The sequence below is a fragment of the Microcaecilia unicolor genome, chromosome 13, assembly GCF_901765095.1.
Source record: "Microcaecilia unicolor chromosome 13, aMicUni1.1, whole genome shotgun sequence".
Taxonomy (NCBI): domain Eukaryota; kingdom Metazoa; phylum Chordata; class Amphibia; order Gymnophiona; family Siphonopidae; genus Microcaecilia; species Microcaecilia unicolor.
Window position 1 is genome coordinate 103,067,484 of NC_044043.1, and position 25,726 is coordinate 103,093,209.

Here is a 25,726-nt window from a genome sequence, read left to right on the forward strand (position 1 = left end):
GCTGAAGAGGCCGTATATGTACCATGACCCACAGCACCACCTTGAGAGTTGCTGCCATGGATTCTAGTACCTGGGCGTAATCCCAGGTGTGCGGCTTCAGAACCCGCAACAAGCCTTGGATCTATGCTTGAAGCTCGACCCTCTGGAGGTCCAGGAGAAAGACTTTCCCCTGAGCCATATCAAAATGAACCCCCAGATACTGAACCCCCAGATACTCCAAAACCTGAGTGGGAACCAAGTGACTGCTGGATAGATTGACCCAACCCAGAGACTGTAGAAGAGATATCAATCTGGAGGTGATGCAATGGAACTCCTGCACAGAGGATGCTCTGATCAACCAGTTGTCCAGACAATGATGTACCACAATCCCTTCCTTTCACAGCAATGCCTCTGGAAAAGGTCCTGGGGGCTGCTGACAACCTGAAGAGCATTGCCTTCAACTGAAAGTGTTGTCCAAGAACGGCAAAGCACAGAAAACTCTGTGAGGTCGTCAAATGGGAATATGCAACTAAGTCTCCTTTAGATCCAGAGAGATGAGAAACACTCTGGGCTGCACTGCTGAAATCACAAAGTGCAAGGCTTCCATGTGAAAATGTCTGAACTTCAATAGCCTGTTGACCTACTTGAGGTCAAGAACCAGACAGAAGGTGCCTACCTTTTTTGGAACCATGAAGTAGATGAAGTATCTACCCAAGCCCCGCTCTAGTGCTGGTACTAGAAACACCACTCCTAGGTCTTGTAAGGAGCGAAGTGTGGTTAGCACAGCCTCCATTTTACAGGGGGGTGTTGCAAAGGGACTCCAAGAAAGAATCTACAATTGTGGAGGCAAATTCTAATTTGTAGCCATCTCAAATAATATCCAAGACCCACTGGGCTGTAATAGCCTTGGCCCCCTCTTTGTAACATAGGGACAGCTGTCTCCCTATTAGATGAGGCAGAGAATGGACGGACAGTCCTTCTTTGGGAAGGATGGGAGGCAGAGGAAGATTGGGCAGGCTGATCTGAGGAGCATTTATCAGAATGAAAAGACAGCCTCTGCCGATATGAAGGTCTCTAAAAGGCCAGGGAGTCTTTTAAGCAAGAGCAAGCCTGAGCCCCCCTGGAGGAGCCCTTAGGCTTATACTCTTGTAAGCATTAAGTTTTGAAGTCCCCCAATTCTTTAATCAGCTTCTCCAAATCCTCCCCAAAGAGAAGCTTACCCTGAAAAGGGAAATTCTTCAGATGCTGCTTGGAGGCAGCATCCGCCGCCCTGTGGTGGAGCCACAACATACACATGGCCATGATGGCCAAAGCAATTTGTTTAGCCGAGGCCCTGATGAGATCATACAAGGAATCAGCCAAATATGCCAATCCATTCTCTATGCTAGGAAATTCCAAGGCCCCCTGAGACCCAAAGTCTGACAGAGCATCTGCTGCCTGCTGAAACCAACTAAGAGAGGCTTAGGCAGCATCAGAACTATAGACCACTGCCTTTAGGGACAGACCAGCCACCTCAAAGGAGAGCTTCAGAGAGGATTCTAGCTTTCAATCCTGGACATCCTTTAGTGCAATGCCACTGTCAACTAGAAGAGTAGTTATCTTAGTCACTGCAGCCTCCAGGGAATCCACCTTGGGCAACTTTAACTTCTCCAGCTCCTCGGGAGAGATGGGATAAAGGCAGGACAAACTGGCATCCGGAGTGGACCATTGAGTTGTAATTAATTCCTGAATGGCCTCATGCACCAGAAAGGACCTAGTCGGCCATAGCCATCGCCAGAGCCAGACCATTCGAGGACTCAACATTAAGTATCTCCAGAGCTTTAGAGATAAATGAAAGCAATTCCTCCTTACAGAAATCCTGGACTGCTGTGGGGTCATCAGCCTCATCTGCTATGAGCCCCCCTCTTCTAGAACCAGCACCCTTTGATGGCCCAGGAGAAGGAGGGGAGACATTGTTTTCCTCAGACAAGGCCTCCATTCTCCTTCTCTTGGAGGAAGAGTTCCCCTGCCCCATCAAAGAAGCAGCCCAGGAGCCAAGTGGCTGATGGAACCGTTTGAGGAGACATACCTGATGTAGCAGTAAAACAAGGACACCTGAACAGCAGAACCCATCTGAAACCCATTCAATTCAACAGAGCCCATCCCCAAGGGAGAAAACTGCGATGTCACTGCCAACTAAGCCATACCCTGCCTGCCTTCTTCAGTGGGGGGAGAATCATGGCTCTCCAAGATGGCCGTGGAAGTCACTGTGCGCACAAGGGAGACAGAAGAACGTGAAAGTGCATACCCTATGCTGGAAAATGAAGGACCGCCATCTCTGCCTCACTCCTGGCCAATTCGGAGACCAATGCACAGTTGGAATACTGCCCCAGCATTGCTCTCAGCTTCCCACAGCAAAAGCAGCACTTCTCTGGTTCTGCAGCCATCATGAACTGCAACCACCAGTGCAGCCCGACAAGAAAATAAGAACTTTAAAACAATATTCACCAGAAACCAGTGAGGAGTGAAGCCTGATGTATCTTTGCAGAAGCCAAGCTGGAAGCAGAAAAGGGAAGCCTCTCCCTTCAATTTCTGCCACAGAAGCAATCAAATTGCTACCTTTTTTGAGGGGGTGGGGTCCTTTGCCCCTGAAATTACCCTGTTTTATTTTTCTATGAGGAAGTAAGAGAAATGGGCCAGCAGCGCGAGTCAGGGGGAGGGTAGAGTAAGAAAAATTATTTTCTGCGAAAAATGTGTTTGGAGGAGTGGCCTAGTGGTTAGGGTGGTGGACTTTGGTCCTGGGGAACTGAGGAACTGAGTTCGATTCCTACTTCTATTGGAGATTCTACATGGAATGTTGCTATTCCACTAGCAACATTCCATGCAGAAGGCTGCGCAGGCTTCTGTTTCTGTGAGTCTGACGTCCTGCACAACGTACGTGCAGGACGTCAGACTCACAGAAGCCTGCGCGGCCACATTGGTGATCTGCAAGGGCCGACTTCTACATGGAATGTTGCTAGTGGAATAGCAACATTCCATGTAGAATCTCAAATAGTAGCAACAGTGGAGAAGTGGCCTAGTAGTTAGGGTGGTGGATTTGGTCCTGGGGAACTGAGTTCCATTCCCACTTCAGGCACAGGCAGCTCCTTGTGACTCTGGGCAAGTCACTTAACCCTCCATTGCCCCATGTAAGCCACATTGAGCCTGCCATGAGTGGGAAAGCACAGGGTACAAATGTCACAAAAATAAAATAGATACTATTGGAGATTCCACATGGAATGTTGCTACTATTGGAGATTCTACATGGAATGTTGCTATTCCACTAGCAACATTCCATGTAGAAGGCTGCGCAGGCTTCTGTTTCTGTGACTCACAGAAGCAGAAGCCTGCGCAGCCACATTGGTGATCTGCAAGGGCCGACTTCTACATGGAATGTTGCTAGTGGAATAGCAACATTCCATGTAGAATCTCAAATAGTAGCAACAGTGGAGGAGTGGCCTAGTGGTTAGGGTGGTGGACTTTGGTCCTGAGTTCGATTCCCACTTCAGGCACAGGCAGCTCCTTGTGACTCTGGGCAAGTCACTTAACCCTCCATTGCCCCATGTAAGCCGCATTGAGCCTGCCATGAGTGGGAAAGCGCAGGGTACAAATGTAACAAAAATAAAATTAGATTCTAACTACAGATTTTTTTTTTCACATGGGGGGAGTTGTTCCTTGATACAGCCGCTTGTCAGTGAAACATGACTCATGTTGGACTGAAAAGAGACCCTCTGTAGCCAACGCTACAAAGTTAAGTCACATTATATAAAGTCAAAGTAATATTACATTTTTTAGTTTTGAAGACTGAAAGAAGGAAGATTGTTTTCTAGTATAAACATTATTTTCAACATGATGTTGTGCTAAAATAAAATTAATAAGGGTCAGGGACGACACTGGGTGATTTTGTACAGTAAAGGGTTACAAACCATCTGATCCCCACACTGAGATCCATAAAACATTATTCATTAATGTTGTATATTCAAGCTTTTTTTTTTCTAAATTGATATTGGTATATGTGCATCAAGTTTGTGAATCCATTTTTATAGTTTCCCAAGTATATATTGATTGATAAGAACAGAAGTGGCACAAATAAAACCATGCATCCAATGGTTTTATTTGTGCCACCAGTCAGAGGTACGCTGCACATCAAATACTACTGAAATTCACCACTTGAACAGCTCTGTGCCCCCCACTCACGCTCCGGTACACTTCCCTGCTATTCCAGGATTCAGTGTAACCACCTATATACAGCTCCACCAACATACCTCAGTCCTGCCCTGTGGCATCCCCTGTACAACTTTGCAATTACTGTTAAGTTTTGCCATGCAGCCTACCCCCCCCCCCCCCCCCGGGTATTTCCTAAGCAGAAGCCGTCTATCGTACAGATGTTTTCTGATATGAATGCATGTTACTGCAGACCAGGGTGAAACATCAAACATTTTTATGTGCCTCATGACAGATGCGAGGCCAGATGTGCAGAGGTTCCAGCTTGCCTGGGAGGTTTGCAAACACCTGAAGTGCAATGTTGGTTCATGCAGTTCCAGATCCCCTGCTTACCTCAGCAGTGAAATGAGTGAAAGTCACTAACTGTTTCCAAGAGAACAGGCGACATGAATAAATGAGAAAGCGAATCGGAGCTGTGTGCGAGTTTTTACAATGTCCTCATTACTGAGAGATCAGCAACTTGTACAGAATGCACCCAGAGAAAGAAAGGGGAGCACAGGGAGAATGGGCTGCAAACTCTGACTGACAGCAACCAAGTTCTTCGAGGGCTGGTCTCTGCCCAGACCCCCACATCTTTCAAGCATCCATTATTCCAGTACTGACAGGTCTGCCATTGTATCGCTTCAGCCCCACAGCTGCTTCGGTCATATTAGTACCTGATACCCCAATATACTGCTCTGCCAATGCACACCACCCTTGCTATGTCGGCACTAAGACCCATGAACCTACACCCCAGCTAAATCAGTACTGTGATGCCCCCATATACAGCTCTGCCAATGCACCTTATTCCAGCCCTGCAGCTTCCCTGCTATACCAGTACAGAGAGCCCCATATACAGCTATATCAGCACTAACACTCATGTACCTCACTCCAAAATCCCAGTACTGTGATGCCCCCATATACAACTCAGGCAATGCACCTTATTCCAGATCCTGCAGCCCACCCTGCTATATCAGTACTGAGACCCCCATACACAGCTCTGCAAATGCACCTCATTCCAGATCCTGCAGCACCCCCGCTATATCAGTACTGTGACCCCCATATACACCTCTGGCAACCATTGGAGCCGACTCTGTGGGTGCTGTGGGTGCTTGAGCACCCCCAATATTGAGAAAATTCCTTGTATGTGTCCAGGGAGGGGTTATTTTCATTGGGCTTAGCACCCCCAATAATTTTGAGAAGTTGGCTCCTATGCTGGCAACGCACCCCAGTCCTTATCTAGAACATCCCACACTATTAAAGTACACAGACTGTAAGCAAAGCTCTGCCAATTCACCTCATTCCTGCCCTGCAGCACCCCCTACCAGAGCACAGACATTGTGGGGACAGGGAGAGGGGCCCAGTGGAGCACAGGTCCCTGTCATTTGGGTCTGGTAAATATTCAGTGATTTACTTAAGCTGAAATGCCAAAAGCAGAACATCCCAGTTCTAAGCTCATCCATTTTGCAACAGCTTAATTAGGAGGAAAGGCTTTCTCTATTTATTCATTACCATCCCTTACAGTATTGGGCTGCCAGCTGCAGCTTTTCACCACCAGCCCAGTGCTGCAGCTGTGGAGTACCACTGCCCACTGCCGGACTCCCTCTCTCCACCCTCGGGCCACAGCTAGACCTCCTAGAGCTGCCAAAAAGAAAAGGCAAACATTGCCGCCAGGTTGCCAGCACAGAGGCTAAACACAGTCCTTCTGAACCACCACTGCCTCTGGAGATGAGGAGAACTGGGGGTGGGAATATTTTCCAGTCTTCTTAAGCTGATGAAGTGTATATGTAATCAATGTGGAATCTGCATTAGCTGTGCCTCAAAAGAGAACAGCTGAAAAATAATTTTCAGCGTCATATTGACATAATTAGGTTTCATGATGAATGTTCACCTATATGCTTATTTATAAATACTTTTAAGGTTACTGGAAGACGTACTGTGGGTAAGACAAGCAATGCAATTTTGAAATGGGAGCACAGTACTAATCAAGAGAGACACCCGCTATAGTTGCATGTCCCAGATGCATGCAGATGTTCTACAGAAGCAGGCTGGTTAGCAGCTGCACGACTGGCACTGGCAGCATGGAGAAATGCATTTCTGAAGCCCTTTCAGTGGGACGCCAGGAAATAGTGATTACATGTGGGCTGGAAAACAATGAGTGATAACCTTAAACATTTGTTTTCTGCAACTTTTGGAATTTCATGATTTTTACATCTATTATTATTATTATTAGTTACATTTGTATCCCACATGTTCCCACCTTTTGCAGGCTCAATGTGGCTTACATATGACCGTTAACGGCGTTAGCCGATTAAGGTCTGAACAAATACACGGTATGAATGAATACAAAGTGATATTGTAGTAGAATGAGGTACATGTATGGTAGGTACAGTTGTGGGGAAGTTAGAGAGGGAAAGGGGGAAGAAGAGTCAGATAATGTCCGTTACGGTCTTTGGCTACATTATGTCGCAAGTGACATTTTTATGTTGGGTCTATGAGAAATTCAGTTTGATAATCCCACTTCGGTCAAAGGATGATCGAGTCTAAAATAGTCAAAGTGCCTCCTGGGATGCATGAAAGCTGCTCTGCCCTGCAATGGAAGAAAGAATAAGACCACTTATGTTCAAAATAAATTAACTGTCCCACCATAACGTATATCGGACTTCTCCGTAGCCCCAATATTTCAGAGGAAAAGGCAGGAAGTTCATTGCTTTGAACAAAATAGAAAACCTGTTTTCTTCCATTTTCCTACAAATCAGCCAGAATGGACTGACTTCCTTTTGCAATGAGAACACTGTAACCAGACCTGTACTCTGCCAGGTTACATGATGCGTTGCTGGGACACTTATAAATAATGTAATCAGAGCACAGAAAACTGCAGTAACAGTTCTACCAGCAGTAGGGTTACCATACGTCCGGATTTACCCGGACATGTCCTCTTTTTGAGGACATGTCCGGGCGTCCGGATGGATTTGGCCAGCCTGCCCGTTTGTCCGGATTTCTGGACAAACGGGCTGGCTGGCGGGGGCGGGCGTGGGACTCCCCTCACTCTACTATCCCTGGTGGTCTAGAGGTACCTCTTCGCCTTCGGGGCAGGAAAGAGCCCCCTCTTTCCTGCCCGGAGCACTGCTGCTAGCTGCCCTGCCTGCATACTGTGAGTCCGGCTCTCGGCGTTTCAAAATGGCCGCCGAGAGTTGAAGCAGCCTCGCGAGACTTCAAATCTCAGCGGCCATTTTGAAACGCCGAGAGCTAGACACACCACAGGATGCAGGGCAGCTGGCAGCAGTGCTCTGGGCAGGAAAGAGGGAGCTCTTTCCTGCCCCGAAGAGGTACCTCTAGACCACCAGGGATAGTAGACTAAGGGGAGGGGAATATGCATCAGGGGCGGGGCGAGAGCGTGGAAGGGGCGGGGTGTGGGCGTGGAATGGGCGGGACAGGGGATGTGAAAGGGGCGGGGCAAGTGTCCTCTTTTTATGAGGACAAAAAATGTTAACCCTAACCAGCAGCTCCCAAAGACTGCTTTCAGTTACCGTCCCCTCCACTCCACGATTGCTCCCTCCCCCAGACTGGTTACTTAGGAATCCATTATCAAGTATTTTCATTAAAAACTTAAACCCACCCATCATCACACTTCTGAGTGGTTTACAATTCAATATTCATAATAAACCACAAAAACCAAAAATAAACCACCACCTAATAAATTCCAAAGATCACAGATTATGGATAAGCAAAACGAAACTGCTAAGCCTTCACAGAAATATTCCTTTTTTGTCCTCATAAAGAAAACAGACATAACCTAATAGATTCCTTCTATACCATCAGAACAGTGGGAGCTCAACAACCGTGCCTACGATGAACAAAGAGATCGTTATGGCTGATAATCAAATGCCAAAAAATTCAACTCAATAACAGATACGTTAAGAACAGCTTTAAAAACCATACATAAACATTTAATTCCTTACCCACTCATCGGGAATGGTCTGGAGAGGTGATATGTGGCCTCCCACCAGGAGAGGGGGGACTGAGAACAACCGAGTGATGGCATAACACAAACACCTACGCAGCTCAGAGCCCTCCAGTCTTTCTCAGGGACCGATACACAAAAGTTACTGGGCCAGCACTATTTTTCACAGGCTCCAGCCGGATTAGCAAGGATGGTATAAAGCGAGCGATGCACAAAGGAGTTTTGCGAGCTCTTTTCCATCCGCAGTGGCAGCCAATGTGAATCATATGCAAATGGACTGATTAGTATTTAAATGTACATTCCGAGGAACTTGTATGCGTGAATGAAAGCCGTGTGTAGCAAATGCTCTCCTGAGCACGCGCACAGCAGCCACACTTAGCGACTGACTGTTCTGCGCATGACTAGCTTAGAGACTGGCTTTCCCCCTACCGAGCTGCTTGCTGTTTTTGCGAGCAGCTCATTTGCATGTGATACCCTTTCAGAATCGTTCGCTATTTTCAAGTCGGTAACTTTTACTGAGGATTTCAATGAAGATGGATGTTTCCGGGGACTTTCATGCATCTGCCCCACAGTCTCTTCAGCAGATGGTAGGTGAGTATCTGTGAAGCCCTCGCTGAGACTTAGCCTGGCTTGGGTGCACCCTTCTGGTTCCATGAAGAAAAAAAAAGAAACAACAACAGGAGAAAGTTATTATTGTGAGAGGCCTAAGTGTGCCTGGTTTTCCTGTCCCAGGGGTGCACATTCTGTTATTGAGGTCCTTCCCCTGACCTTCTCCATGAGTTGTTCTGTGCCTGAGTCCCCTCCCTCCGCTACTGGTAGGGGTTTCTTGAGTAGCAGAGGGAGGGGGCTCAGACATAGGACAACTCCTGGAGGAGGTCAGGGGCGGGACCTCAATAACAAGAGAGCGAAAAGAGATGTAAGAGTACTATACTCTTACTGAAAAAATGCTCAGGCAGAGCCTTCAGGGTCAGGTTTTCTTTCCCCTGCAGCTTGGCTCTCATTGGAGGATGGCGATATCTTCTGTTCAGTGCTGGTAGACTTTCTGCTGGGCACCGAGGGGACCACTGAGCCAAGAAGGTGGCTTCTGCAGAGTAACTGTGCCGCTGTGCTTCTTGCTCAGTGCAATGCGTGATGTCTACACTTAGTGGCCTGTGCCACATTTGCACTGAGTCAGTGCTGCCGGCTTCGGGGTTGCAGGGAACTCTCGGTGGTGATCCAAAGTTGGCTCTGGCAGATGCAGAAGAGTCTGGCGGAGTTGCCCTAGCAGGATTCAGAGGGAAACACGCTAGCAGACGTCACTACAGTTTGGAGTGCCTTAACTTCTACACACCCCCTTTCAGATAAGCTTCTGGTGCTACACAGGTAGGATTCTGATGGGGTTTCTTCTGCTTTTTCCCTGGAGTTTGTATTCTTGCTGCACTAGGCCTTCTGTATGATGCAAGGCTTGCCAGTCCCCTCTTATCTACATAGACTTGGGGAAGCCACTGCGTGCCCTGGGATTGGCAGCATGGAATGTTGCTATTCTTTGGGATTCTGTCAGGTACTTGTGTCCTGGTTTGGCCACGGTTGGCAGAAGGATACTGGGCTAGATGGACCATCGGTCTGATGTAGCATGGCTATTCTTATGTCGACTTGATCTGCTCAGGTGGACAACCTGCATCACCAGCTGTCTCTCAGTTCTGTGGTGTGATGGAGTTTAGGCTGGTAGCTAGTCAGGAGTCATCTGCAGCAGGGAATGCTTCTTTACATTCCAGAGTGGATAATAGTTTACATAGATGCCAGTTTTTCGGAATGGAGTGCCCATTGTTTGGATCACATAGTGTAGGGTTGCTGATCAAAGAAAGAAGCCAAGTGGTCGATCAATCAACTGAAAATGAGAGCCATCTGACTAGTTGTCCTAGCTTTTTGAGACCTCCTCAGTGACAAAGCGCTCAGGATCTCATCAGACAACGCAACAGCAGTGACATATCTGAACCATCAAGGGGTACCAGGAGTCTACCCCAGCTCAGGAAGTGGTAATGCTCATGGCTTGGGTACAGCAAAATCTCTTCCAGCTCTCAGTAGCGCATGTGGTAGGAGTTTCCAATGTGGAGGCGGACCTCCTCAGCAGAAATCTTCTTGATCCAGGGGAGTGGTCACTATCACTGAGCACCTTTAAGTCTACAGTTCAACACTAGGGTCTGCTGGTGAAGGATCTCATGGCTTTGGCACTGAATGTGAAGGTTTGTCAGTTTTTCAGTCACAGAAAGGAGCCCTTGTCAGCAAGGATAGATGTGTTGGTACAACCATGGCCCAGTCAAGGAGTGCTTTAGGTCTTTCCTCTCTGGCCACTGATCAGCTGAGAAGTTCAATGGATCGAAGGACACTTAGGGCTGGTGGATTTAACATAGTAGATGATGGCAGATAAAGACCTGTACAGTCCATCCAGTCTGCCCAACAAGGTAAACGCATAGTATAAGGTATGATACGTATACTTGATCCTGATTTGTCCTTGCCATTTTCAGGGCACAGACCATATAAGTCTGCCTGGCACTGGTCTTGTTCTCCAGTTAAGGAAACTGAATCTGTCCAGCCACAATCAGGGCACAGACCATATCAGTCTGCCCGGCACTGTCTTCACTTCCCAATTCCTGGTCTTGCCATCTAATCACTGCTAAGCTTGTTTGGTTCCACGCCTTCTGTACTGGATTCCTTTTTGTTTATTCCACACATTTTTAAATTCCATTACTGTTTTTATCTCCACCACTTCCCACAGTGGGCATTCCACGTTGGACACGACACCTGTAAAATAGATACCTAATTCGGCTACTGGTTGGGGACCCCCGTCATCTTGCCCAGTCAGACAACCTGTTGCCTCAGGGTCTCATTCGAATGCCAAGTGTGGATTGGTTCTTGCTTACAGCTTGGCCCTTGAGAGAGTGCAGTGGCTGAAGAAGAGTTACTCATCCAGAGGTATTGGTACCCTGTTGCGTTCCAGGGAGCAGTTTACTTTCTTAGCTTATGTGAGAGTTTGGACAATTTTTGAAGATTGGTGTGACTTGGTCTACCCTCTATTCATTTGTCAAGCATTACTGGTTCAATGTTCAAGCAAGACAGGAGGCATCCTTTGGAGCTTCAGTTTTAGCTCAGGAGTTGACTGTGTCCTACCCTCATTGAGTAACGCTTTTGTACTTCCCACTTGTCGGAAATGGTCTGGAGAAATGATAAGGAAGGAGAAATTAGACCTTACCTGCAGACCATTCTCAAACTCAGCCAGAATTTGGGGAGGTGTTTTTTGATGCAGACTGGATGGACCGTGCAGGTTTTTTTTCTGCCGTCATCTACTATGTATATATGTTACTATGATGCTGCTTTGTATGTTCCTATACAGCTTTTATTCAGATGTATCTTACTGCAGAATCTAAACTCTGGAAGGCAGTTGAATTTCTGATGGTTGTTTCCTTCTTCCCCTGGGCTATCTGGGGATCTTTGTTCTCTACCATGTTGTTTTGTCAATATAAATACTGGCAGGCTCTGGGCTGCAAGGATGTTTATTTTATGACATCCTTTCTCCCATCTGCTGGTAGGAGGGCACATACCCACTTGCTGGGAATGGTCTGGAGAGACTCAAGGAATGAAAATCAGTAAGCAAGATCTCATTTCTCCATTGTGCTCCACTTATTATATATAACTATAAATAATCTGTATGATTTGGACGTAGTCTAGTTCCCACCCACGATAACTTGGGCCCCCTCCTCCCCCCCCCCCCAAAAAAAAAATCAGGTCTGGCTATGACACTGCCCCTTCTGCTACACTATCACTGACATCCCATACCCCTAAAACACAAACCCTCATCATACACAGAATAAGGAATCACTTATTAGAAAAACAGAGACAAAAACTGAACTGGAAACACTAACATGCCAGATTCTGAATGCAAGCTCAGGCCTGAAAAAAGCAGAAAGAGAAATGTGTTTCCTCCTGTACTGTGCAAAATTCAAAGAATATCACAGATGCACATTTCCCAAAGCTGACTGAGAAAATAAAATACTTCACACAAAAGAATGTGCAAGAGCAGGACCACATAATCCTTGGTGGACAACAGGAGAAATAGAAGCTGTAGCAGAATTAAATAGTGTATCCTGTGAGCAGGTCAGAAACATAATCTGACCCGAGAAAGGGAAATGGGACTTGATATATCGCCTGTCTGAGGTTTTTCCAACTACATTCCAAGTGGTTTACATATATTCAGGTACTTATTTTGTACCAGGGGCAATGGAGGGTTAAGTGAGTTGCCCAGAGTCACAAGGAGCTGCAGCGGGAATGAACTCAGTTCCCCAGGATCAAAGTCCGCTGCACTAACCACTAGGCTACTCCTCCACTCATTCCACCAATAAGAGCCAACCTCATCAGTGATGTCACAATGGCTTTATTGCCCGATAGTTGTGATGTCATAAGGGAAATGGGACTTGATATACTGCCTTTCTGAGGTTTTTGCAACTACATTCAAAGCAGTTTACATAGTATATTCAGGTACTTATTTTGTACCAGGGGCAATGGAGGGTTAAGTGAGTTGCCCAGAGTCACAAGGAGCTGCAGCGGGAATGAACTCAGTTCCCCAGGATCAAAGTCTGCTGCACTAACCACTAGGCTACTCCTCCACTCATTCCACCAATAAGAGCCAACCTCATCAGTGATGTCACAATGGCTTGATTGCCCGATAGTTGTGATGTCATAAGGGAAAGGGAAATGGGACTTGATATACTGCCTTTCTGAGGTTTTTGCAACTACATTCAAAGCAGTTTACATAGTATATTCAGGTACTTATTTTGTACCAGGGGCAATGGAGGGTTACATGAGTTGCCCAGAGTCACAAGGAGCTGCAGTGGGAATTGGACCCAGTTCCCCAGGATCAAAGTCTGCTGCACTAACCACTGGGCTACTCCAAAGCTTCATCAGCTCCAGCAACTGTCTCTGTGGTTTTTCTTCCACACATTGTAATTCTCTTTTTATCACTTTGAGAACATTTTTCAAAGCCATTTACTTGAGTAAACAGTGATCTACCCAGGAAAACTGTCTGCAAATTACCCACCTCAGCTGAGTTGAGAAGTGTGTTTAAGGGTTCTTCAGTACATACATGTCTAGCCCAAATGAGAGGAGGAGTTCCCAGCAGTGTGCTTGAGGTGCCATTAGAAAATTACATACATAGAAGCAAGGAGTAATAACCAGTCGTTTTATGCATTTTATCATGGGAGCCTGGGCATTTACTCATGGACTGAAGAGAGGGTGTGAACTGTAATATGTGCCAAACTGCATTTGCTAAAAAGCATTACCACGTTCCTGCAAGGTAACATTCATTAATGCAAAGTCCCCCAGATTCTATATAATGCGACTGAAATTGCGCAGACAAATGCAGGTGTATTCTGGATTTGCACATACAATTTAATTATTTAACAAGCCAATCGACACCGATAATTGCCACTTATCAAGCAATTACTGACACTAATTGGCATTAATTTACACACACAACTTGCTAGACATATTCTGTAAAGTGGTACGAGTATATTCTAATCTGCGCTGCCAAAAAGGGAGCATGGCCATGGGCGTGGAATGGGCGGGCTTTGGGCATTCAAAAATCTACGCACAGGGTTAGAGAATACACCTGCTCTGCGCCTAACTTAGGCGCCGGTAGTTACACCAAGTTTTACTTGGTATAAATGGACGCACCTAGAGTTAGTTGCAAGCATGGCTGCTAGGCATTTCTATAAACTGCGTGTAAATCTTGGCACAGTTTACAGAATACGCCTAGGCAGAAATATTTTCAGCGCTGATTTTTCAGGTGTCATTTCCAATACGTCCATTATGTACTGCAGGTCCCTTTTTAAGCAATGGGATCTATTTATTAATAAAGGATGCTAAGGATCCTGGTATGTAAGCTAAGGATGCACGTTTCAGCTGTTCTACAAGACAGATTCTCATGCAAAAAGTTCTCTGAATCTGTACCAGAATGAGAAAAGTTGAGTCAGATGAAATCAGAGATGTACAGGGGTGAAAGGATGAGAGAGAAAAGGAGGTTAAAAAAGAGAGGATGAGGATCCAAGATATAACTGAGATCTCACCGGGATTCTGGGTGAATGCAGCCACAACTCCATCCTGCAGACCTGCAAACAGGAACTGAGCACTGTGCCCCAGGCAGAGGACAGGCTGGGACCCGGGACTTTTAAAAGTCTGCAAGCACTGCGTCCCTGTGTCAACACTTCCGTACACCAGGATACTGCAAAGAGGAAGAGGAGAAACATGAAAACAAGGAAGCAGATAATAATCATACATTGTGTATTCACAAGTGCTCTATGATGCTATGAAGAGAGAGGAATCCTCAGGCCACACACACACACACGCACACGCATCCATCATGGAAAAAAGGTCTTCAAGAACTGTACAGCTGTAGTTCCATACACAGCCATTCTAGGAGGGTCATTTAGGTGGAGCAGAGGCGGAGTTGGAGTTGCAATGTTCGCATGTACACGCACAGAATATGTCCACAACACAAATTCATATTCTTTTTAGAGCAGGTGTAACTTTGTGCACTGTCGGGGTTGATTCGGGATATTTATTTTATAAAAGCAAAAAAGTGCCTTCCTGAAGTATTGTATAAAGACCCCTGTAACACATCCCCCCTTAATCCCCCTGGGGGGCTATTTTCTAAGCTTTCATGTGGATACAAAGTACAAAAGTCTCTCCTGAAAACTGTCCGTTCCCTCTGTGGATTGAAGAGAGCTTGGGACAAGTACATAGGATCTGAAAAGGAGTGATAGGGAGAGTAGATGGCAAGGATGGGCAGACTGGATAGGCCATATGGTCTTTATATGCTGACATTTTTCTATGGATGAAGCAGCCATGCAGTTCACAGTGCAGTACTTTCAAATCATAAAAAACAAGTGAAGAAAGCATATGCAACAGGTTATCCTAGACTTAGGAGCCAAGTTTTCACTGGAGGGTACTGAACCCATCACAAATTGGGCAAAGTGGAGACATTTGATAATATTGGGGGTGCTCAAGAACCCCCCATTTTTTTCCAACACTGCTATACACATATGTAGGTCTGTGTTGCCTGTGAGTTGGTACGTGTGGGGATGTGCCTGCATTTATGTGTGTTGCTTATGAATTTGTGAATGTATGTGTATGTGTTTAGGTTGCAGGACAGTAGATTTGGGAAGGGAGCGTGTACAGGCAATGTCTTCAAATAGTTTAGGTTTGGTATATCATGACAGTAATGAACCTCATTAGTGGAGGAGTAGCCCAGTGGTTAGTGCAGTGGACTTTGATCCTGGGAACTGGGTTCGATTCCCACTGCAGCTCCTTGTGACTCTGGGCAAGTCACTTAACCCTCCATTGCCCCTGGTACAAAATAAGTACCTGAATATATGTAAACTGCTTTGAATGTAGTTGCAAAAACCTCAGAAAGGCGTTATATCAAGTCCCCTTTCCCTTATGACATCACAATATCAGAAGTGAGCCAAGTATCAGGCAATCAAGCCATTGTGACATCACTGATGAGGTTGGCTCTTATTGGTGGAATGAGTGAAGGAGTAGCCTAGTGGTTAGTACAGTGGACTTTGATCCTGGGGATCCTGGAGTTCAATTCCCACTGCAGCTCCTTGTGACTCTGGGCAAGCCACTTAACCCTCCATTGCCCCTGGTACAAAATAAGTACCTGAATATATGCAAACCGCTTTGAATGTAGTTGCAAAATAAAACACAGAAAGCCGGTATATCAAGTCCCATTTCCCTTCCCCTTTCCCTAAGTCAGGGATCTTAGCCTCTCAAATGTACTATTAACAATCCCCATAGTACTTGCATTGTGTCAACAGGAGCAGTTATGAGGGGTGATTTGGAGGGGTAGGATCAAATTTGGGGATTGGGGATGGCTGTGGATTTTTTTATGGGGGGGAGACTAGAGGCATTTTGGTGGGTTGGAAGCAGTTGAGGGGTATCTTTGGAGGGCTGGGGCAGTTTGAAGGGTGGTGGGGCAGTTAAGGATAGTAGTTTAAGGGGTTGGGATACTGGAATAGTTGGGGGGTGGTGGTGCAGGGGTAATTTTGAGTGGTGGGGCAATGTGGGCAGTTGAAGGTCAATAGTATTTTAGGGGGGTTGAGAGAAGTTGTGGGGGGGTTATCTTAGAAGGGTGGCGGGTTAGGTGGTAAGATCAGTTTGGGGATGGTGAGGAAGTTGCAGGGGAGTAGTTTGGGAGGGATGGGACAGTTGTGGGAGTTATTTTAGGAGGGTGAGAGCAGTTTGGGGTTGTGGAGAGTTTCAAAGGAGTAGTTTTTTTTTTTTTTTTTTTTTGGGGGGGGGGGGGACAATTTTGGGGTAAGAAGAGATTATAGAGAGAAGGGGGCTGAAAGGATCAATCCCCTGACTGCTTCTCACATCAAAATGCATTGGGTCAGGTTTTTCTTGGGGGGGGGGGGGGGGGGTATTTCTCTGGAAGCACCATCTGATTTTCAAACTTGATTTATCTTCTCATTGTTTTTCCCCCGTACCAAGTTTCATCTCATTCTATTTAATTTTTGGTGAGTTATTTTGCTCCCAGATAGACCGACAGAGAGACACTTCTTGACCCCTTTTGTATAATTCTTTCCAAACTCCATTGGGTTGTAAAAATAAAAAGGGGAAACCTTTGCAAATCAGTTCACAAAACAATGAAAACACTTAGAAGAAATAATGTTCTAAGCAACTTGAGTATGTAAAACTGCATTTTAGATACCCAGTCCAGCCCTTACTAAACTGCCTGGTGTACAGGCAATTTAAAGTGTGCAACACAGACACATATGTATTTTACACACTAACATTGTAAATGACGGCACATAAAGGTCTGCCTGGTCCATCCAGTCTGCCCAACAGTCACACTGATTATCAACTCATGATTAAACCAACAATCCAACAATGTTAGTAACACAATATTTTACTCACAAAATTCATCTTTAAGATGTCTTCCCCTCCCCCATGGAGCTACACAGCACCCGCACTCATAGCATACAATATGTATGTGGTATAGAATACATCCCCCCCCCCCCCCCCCCCCCCGTTATTCAAAACTACTTAGCTGGCCAGGAATGGCTCCTGGCCAGTTAAATAGGTTTTAAGCACCTAACCATGGTCATTTAGCAGGAGATAGTTATCTGCCGCTGAATATCCCGGTTAGTGGCTAGCCTCCAACTGGCTATATCGCACAATATAGCCGGTTAGAAGCGGATATTCAGTACTTAACTAGCTCCATTGAGTGGACAAAATAGGATTAAACAGCAGCCTATCTTTGACCGCTATAAAGTTAACTAGTGAGCGCAGAATATCAGCACAGCCAGTGAACTTTATAATGGCCAAAATAAAGTTGGATATTCAATGCCAGACGCCAGATACAGCCAGCATCGAAGATCTGAGTTTAACACCTGCAGCAGACAGCAAACACGCTGCCTGCCACTGGCTGAATATCATCCCATATACCTTTGCTAATTTTGAGACACAAATTTATCAGTCCACCCGGCACTGGCCTTAGTTTATATATTTATTTCAGGGGACTTGATACACCACCTCACACACATAGAGGCTCATTTTCAAAGCACTTAGCCTCCCAAAGTTCCATAGAAACCTATGGAACTTAGCCTCCCAAAGTGCTTTGAAAATATGCCTCATAGTGTCACTCGAGGGTTGACAAAAAGTATAAAAACAGCGAATAAAGCAAGGAAGTTACATTAATGAAAGGCAAGAATAGTGCAGTGATAGAAAAGAAGGAGAAAAACAGAAAGTGAGGGGAGAGGGATATGGTAGGTAACCAAATGCCGGTTCCATGGATTAAGCAAACAATTGTTTGAAAAACCAGGCCTTAAGGAGGATTTTAAATGTTTTGAAGGATCGTTCATTGCAGATGTAGTATTGGTAATGAGTTCCAAGATGTGGACCTAAGTAACTGAATTCCGTTGCACATGTAGTGTCATAGGGCTGTACTGAATATTCGGCCCCTAGTGACCCCAATGCATTATTCATATTCTGTCTACCAGATGAGTGAAGTAGGAGGCAAGACTAATCGAGGCATGAGAAGATCAGAGAGATGATGAGGGAACATAAGCTCATCAGAAGCAAGCAGAAGATTGCTTTTGAATACAAGTACCAGACCCTTGAGCTGAACTCACGCAGTCATTGGCAGCCAGTGTTCAGTTATGAGAAGGTGGGGTAACAAAGTCATACCTACAGGCATTATGGGGTAGGAAGGAGTAGCCTAATGGTTATTATTTTAAATTTAGTGCAGCAGGCTGAGATCCTGGGGAACTGGGTTCACTGGTAACCTTGTGACTCTGGACAAATCACTTAATCCTCCATTGCCCCAAGTACAAAACTTAAGATTATGTGCCCATTCACCACAGAGCCAGTGCTGTGTATATCTAGTAGCACTATAGAAATGATAACAGTAGTTTGACAGCTGTAGATTGAATCAATTGAATTCTCTTGATGTTCTGTAAGGCAAGACCATTATAAAGGGAGTTGCAGTAATCAAGTCTAGATATTACAAGGGCCAATTAAAAAGAGTGTGGATTAGGGAAGAGGGAAGAAGAGACATAACCGCTCGGATATGGTGCACTGAGAAACAAAAGCACTAATGAGAGAGCTAATCTGAGTCATAAAAGTAAGATGTAAATCAAAGAGAATTTCTAGGCTATGATAGGGAATGGCGACATTATCAATGATCAGTGGCAACGGGTAAGCTAGCTGAAGGCTGGGGAAATGAACGGTTTCGCACTTAGTTGAATTCAGTTAAAGATGCTTAATGTGAAGTCAAATCAAAGCAGCTCTAAGACAATGATTAAAAGGACAGAGATCCTCTGACGGAAACTGAACATGAATCAAGATCTGTCATCAGTGTAAGAGTAGGGGCTACCTTCAAAGGACTGTATTATTATAAGAAAAGGGGTGAGGAAAATATTGAACATGGTCGGTGCAAGAATAGATCTTTGAGGGATACCAGAGAGTGAAGAGTACGAAGGGGAAAATTCTGTGGGAAAACCACACCATACCTGGTAGGGTCTGTTAGAGAGAGAGGATTAAAACCATAGGAAGATAGTATCATTGATTTCCAGGAGTGGCAAGTTCTCCAGCCTGAACTATGCAACACAGTGAGAGAGGCTGTAGCTGGAAGTCAGACAATCGCAGGGGTCCGTTTCTGCAGTTACTGCTGAAAAAGATCCGCTTGGAACAGTGTGTGTTTTCACACTGATGCTCTTCTGATGCAGAACATGGAGCACAGGTAGAGTGACTCAGACAGATGCTGCAAGAAATTTGTCAGTTTTGCTTATAAATAAGACAATAGAAGTTATTTGGCACTCAATTTATGACTTGGCAAAACCTTTGCTGCCTGTGATCAGTGATTTACAGCCTTGGGTAAAACTTTTGAGGAAAAAGTTAATAAACATGAGTTTAATCTTGCATGACTGGACAGCAGAGACAAGGATCTGAAGACCTCCAGATATGGCTCTGCAGACTCAAGCAACCCACAAGTTCAACTGGGGCCCAGTTGACCAACAGGACCAGGGGCAAAGCATTCAGAACCAGAGCCTGAAAAGTGTGTCCATCCACCTGCTGGAGATACAAAATACTGAGTAGCTGGACTGGATGCCAAGAGAGATATGTGTCGGCTCAATTTTCAGTTCTCCATCTCCACCTGCCGATTAATGGACACAACTATCCCACAGGTTCTGGAACAGTGGAAAGCTACGTAATGGAAAAATGTGTTTACATAAATAAAGAAAAACACAGGAGCCCTCACATACTGGAGCAGTTAGAGAATATACCTGCCATCCTGGAGGCCAAGACACACAGCAGATCTTGTAGAAGAGAATGGACCGGCTGTGACGCTGCATTCCACTTCCTTTTCCTCTTCAGCGCTGCTTCTCTGTGGTATATACTCAACACATATCACCCGAGAATCCAGCAAGATAGATTTCACTGTGCGAGGCACAGGGTGATTTAAGGACAATATCTGCACCTGTCCTGCTCCTCCATCCTGACCTCCACCAACCTGCCAACACAAACATACAACAATTTTACTTATCTACCAGATGAGAATGTTCGAAGTTATACACATTTTCAGCTTCTCTATCCATACAAGCGGCACCAATACAAGTCCACTTATGATAAGGAAGCATTGCCTGATTTGGCACACTGACCCCTAGTGCTGCATCCCAATGCATCACTATAAGTCTGGGAGCCACCATTTCCAAGATGGTGGCAATGAGAGAAGAATGACGCTGGATCCTTCCCCGATCACATAAGTATTATTGGTCTGGGGTGGGGGTGGGGGGGTTCTAACAGAATCAATGGATCTCTAGTCCAGGGCCCCCACTATGAAAGGTGCCTGGGCCATGTATAGGGGCTATTACGTACGTATTAGAGTATTAGCATAAGTAGCATTTATGCACCAACATTTAGGCCAAAGAATGGAAGTTGCACAAGAGACAGTGTCTGATTTTTACAAAATTCTAATTTTGGAATATTAAGCACATTTTGATCTTCTAACCACAAACATTGAGGAGGACAACACTGAAGGACTGCAACCAAATAAGCTGGTGCACATCCAGAATCATAACTATATCCACACGTAGCCAATGCAACTTTATTAAGTTTGATGATATATTATGTACATTTCTCTGTAAACCAAAAATAATTCTAACACTCAAGTTTTGCAATATCTATAACATCTATAAAAAGAACAGCCATACTGGGTCAGACCAATGGTCCATCTAGCCCAGTATCCTGCTTCCAACAGGTACAATTACTGTTTCTATAGGTGATAGAATATACAGCTACTCCTATCCACTGAACCTGACTTACCTGTCTAACATCAATTCAAGAATGGGCTAAAAACAACAAACTTTAAGACGAGAAGAACAACCATACTGGGTCAGACCAACGGTAAACAATCCAGGTCACAAGTACTTGGCAGAAACCCAAACAGTAGAACATTCCATTCTACCAATCCCAGGGCAAGCTGTGGCTTCCCCGTGCCTCTCTCAATAGCAGATTATGGACTCTTCCTCCAGGAACTTGTCCACACATTTTTAAACCCAGATACGCTAACTGCTGTTACCACATCCTCTGGCAATGAATTCCAGAGCTTAACTATTCAATGAGTGAAAAAATATTTCCTCCTATTTGTTTTAAAAGCATTTCCATGTAACTTCATTGAGTGTCCCCTAGTTTTTGTATTTTTTGGATTCCTAACACAAGTGGGCACATACCTGACATCAAAATTTCTTTTGGGAAATATGAAATCCCTCTCAAATCATAAGTCAGGAACCTTGTAGTACAGCTAGATTCAACTCTTATTCTGATCCCCCAAATCCAAGCAACCTTCTAGACCTGCTTGTGACAACTATGCTGCCTCACTCCTTACACTGAAAAGGCAAGTATTCTTTCACTGTGCATGCCATAACATCAAGACTGGTTTACTGTAATGCACTTAACACTGGTCTAATGACAAAGGGTCTAAGAAGGCAAGTATTCTTTCACTGTGCATGCCATAACATTAAGACTGGTTTACTGTAATGCACTTAACACTGGTCTAATGACAAAGGGTCTAAGAAGGCAAGTATTCTTTCACTGTGCACGCCATAACATCAAGACTGGTTTACTGTAATGCACTTAACACTGGTCTAATGACAAAGGGTCTGCACCAGCTCCAATTGATTCAGAATTCTGCAACAAGACTCATAGAAGGTCGTAAGTGATGTGACCATATCACACCATTTAAACCTCAATTGCTACCAGTACAATACAGGGCTAAATTTAAAACTCTATGCCTGATCTTCAAGGCCCTTAAAAGAGATGGCCCAGAGTACTTGAAGAACAGGATCTCCCTCTATATATGTCACTAAGTTATTCCCGAGGAGTATCCCTAACCACACCCTCTCCAAAGGACATCACACAAAGTGATACCCACCAGCGAGCCTTCTCCAGAGTAGTCCCCACACTCTTGAATGAACTCCCCGAAAGAATTTGCTTAACACAAGACTATCTGTACTTCGGGAAGCAGGTGAAAGCTTGGCTCTTCAACCAGGCCTTTAGTAGAAGAAGTAACTAACTTGTTAGTTTCACTCATACACACAAGGAGAGACACTGGCTGCATATATTATATAGCAGGACATGTTTAACCACTCCTACCCTAGCTGAGATTATATTCAATAACCTTTCATAATAACATATTAGATGACAGCAGATAAACACTTTACGGTCCATCCAGTCTGTCCAACAAGATAAATTCATAGCATAAGTTATGATGTGATACTACATATGTATACTTGATCTTGAATTTCCCTTGCCATTTTCAGAGCATAGACTATAGAAGTCTGATGGCACTGGCTTTGTTTTCCAACTTCTGAAGTTGTCATCGAAGCCCCAGTGCAGCACATCTAAAGTGCAACTTTCTTACTACTCTACCTTATCTAACTACGTTCCACCTTTGCTTGCACCTTATACTGTCTATTAAAATGTTTTATTGCATATTGTGTTGACATTGCAAGTAGTATCACCTCTCTGGCCCTGAAAGGGCACAGCTGAGAGACATAGAGGCATATTTTCAAAGCACTTAGCCTTCCAAAGTTCCATTTATTCACTCCTTATGTTCCCACCCGTACCCTTTGCTCTACCAATACAGGGTTACTCACACTTCCACCCAACTCCCTTGTCCATCTGATATCACCTGGGCCTCTGACATCATCTACACAGGCCCCCGACTCTGGAACTCTCTCACACCCCAACTCCATCTTGATTCTTCATACCTCAAATTAAGAATGTACTCAAAACTCACCATTTTATCCAGGCCTTTCCTAACTCATGATGTGTTGACTTTATAACCCATGCACAACTGCTTTTTTTGTTGTTACTTTTCACCTTTTCCTCTCTTTCTCTTTTCCCTCCTCTTTGTTTTATTAGATAATACTGTGTAAACTGCAGAGAAACCAGTAATGGCCGCTGTGGTATATCAAAATTCTGTAAATAAATAAATAAATCAGCAACAACTATGCTGTTTCTCAATATACATCGAGAAGACAAGTCTTGTCACAGTGGTTCATGCCACAATACCTTCAAGACTGGATTACAGTAACGCACTCTACACTGGTCTGACTACAAAGAGTTTGCACCAGCTCCAGCTGATTCAAAATGCTCCAGCAAGACTAATAGAAGGTTGTAAGTGATGCGATCACATCACACCATTTCTGCAAAAACTTCATTAACTACCAATACAATACAGGGTTAAATTTAAAACTCTATGGCCCCGATATTGAGACCACTGGAGATAGCCGGGCTGTCTCCAACAGTCAGAGATGAACCCGGATATTCAATGGTATAAATTTGGCCGGTTCCAACTTAACCGGCCAAGCCAATCTTCAGCACAAGCCAGTCATGGATTAAGAACTGGTTGAAAGATAGGAAGCAGAGAGTAGGATTGCGTGGACAGTATTCTCAGTGGAGGAGGGTAGTTAGTGGGGTCCCGCAGGGGTCTGTGCTGGGTCCGTTGCTTTTTAATGTATTTATAAATGACCTAGAGATGGGAATAACTAGTGAGGTAATTAAATTCGCCGATGACACAAAATTATTCAGGGTCGTCAAGTCGCAGGAGGAATGTGAACGATTACAGGAGGACCTTGCGAGACTGGGAGATTGGGCGTGCAAGTGGCAGATGAAGTTCAATGTTGACAAGTGCAAAGTGATGCATGTGGGTAAGAGGAACCCGAATTATAGCTACGTCTTGCAAGGTTCCGCGTTAGGAGTTACGGATCAAGAAAGGGATCTGGGTGTCGTCGTCGATGATACGCTGAAACCTTCTGCTCAGTGTGCTGCTGCGGCTAGGAAAGCGAATAGAATGTTGGGTGTTATTAGGAAGGGTATGGAGTCCAGGTGTGCGGATGTTATAATGCCGTTGTATCGCTCCATGGTGCGACCGCACCTGGAGTATTGTGTTCAGTACTGGTCTCCGTATCTCAAAAAAGATATAGTAGAATTGGAAAAGGTACAGCGAAGGGCGACGAAAATGATAGTGGGGATGGGACGACTTTCCTATGAAGAGAGGCTGAGAAGGCTAGGGCTTTTTAGCTTGGAGAAGAGACGGCTGAGGGGAGATATGATAGAAGTGTATAAAATAATGAGTGGAATGGATCGGGTGGATGTGAAGCGACTGTTCACGCTATCCAAAAATACTAGGACTAGAGGGCATGAGTTGAAGCTACAGTGTGGTAAATTTAAAACGAATCGGAGAAAATTTTTCTTCACCCAACGTGTAATTAGACTCTGGAATTCGTTGCCGGAGAACGTGGTACGGGCGGTTAGCTTGACGGAGTTTAAAAAGGGGTTAGATAGATTCCTAAAGGACAAGTCCATAGACCGCTATTAAATGGACTTGGAAAAATTCCGCATTTTTAGGTATAACTTGTCTGGAATGTTTTTACGTTTGGGGAGCGTGCCAGGTGCCCTTGACCTGGATTGGCCACTGTCGGTGACAGGATGCTGGGCTAGATGGACCTTTGGTCTTTCCCAGTATGGCACTACTTATGTACTTATGTACAAGTTGGAGCGTGCTAAAGTTATTCCACCTATTGTTAGCCGGCTCTATGGTGAAAATCAATGGATAGCCGGTTATATTGCCCAATATAACCGGCTATCTTTAAGTTGCTATCCGGCGATATTCAGCGCTGGATAGCTGAATATTGCCGGATAGCCAGTTAAGTGCCGTTTCGGTGGTTAAACTGTTTTGAATATCGGGAGAAAATGGCCCAGAGTAGTTAAAGAATAGGATCTCCCTCTTTGCACCTCTGAAGTTGATAATGTTCTCCCAAGGAGTATCCCAAACCACTCCCTCTCCAAAGGAAATTGCACAATCCGCAAGAGGCTTTTCCAGAGTACCTCCCACACTCTGGAATGCATTCCCTGAAATGCATCACCTAATGCAAGACTCTCTCTACATCAGGAAGAAGGTGAAAGCTTGGCTCTTCTACCAAGCCTTTAACTGAAGAAGCAACTAATTAGCCAATCACACACACAAGGACAAGAGCTGGCTGTGCACATGCACATTTTATGATTCCATGTATAATTTTTCTGTAAGTTAAGTCATAACTATCGATCTATCTGAACTTATGTTACTCTGTTCCAATTCCACATATCCCCTGCGGTGTTAAGATTTTTGTAAAGTGCTTTCTGTTGACACTCTAAGAAGATTACCATATTATAGTGTAGACTGTTATCTTAAAGTTTTTTATTGCCGTAATCGGTTATTGCCGATGAGCAAGTTATTCTTGTTGTACAACACCTTCCCTTCAAAAATGTGGTAAATCAGTCCTAATATCTTCATACTTGTTTGATTAATTTTACTATGTTATTCATGTCCTTTATGTATCACCACTTGTATCTTTAACTCTGGATTAGCGATAGCCATGACAGAACAATGTAAGCCACATTGAGCCTGCAAATAGGTGGGGAAATGTGGGATATAAATGCAGCAAATGAATAAATAGCTTTCATAACAACCTTCATCTTGGG

The 25,726-nt window shown here is 44.8% G+C and overlaps 1 protein-coding gene across 10 annotated transcripts in view; it reads right to left on the bottom strand.

Annotated features, from left to right (window-relative positions):
• ARHGEF10L (Rho guanine nucleotide exchange factor 10 like) overlaps positions 1-25,726 on the bottom strand; it is a 180,010-nt gene that overhangs the window by 21,506 nt on the left and 132,778 nt on the right. For all 10 annotated transcript variants that reach the window (XM_030222304.1, XM_030222303.1, XM_030222307.1 and 7 more), the window contains 2 exons: positions 19,987-20,213; positions 14,263-14,417 (listed from right to left, as the gene is read on the bottom strand). In XM_030222304.1, the coding sequence (XP_030078164.1) occupies positions 14,263-14,417; positions 19,987-20,213 (382 nt within the window). The remainder of the gene's footprint in view (positions 1-14,262; positions 14,418-19,986; positions 20,214-25,726) is intronic.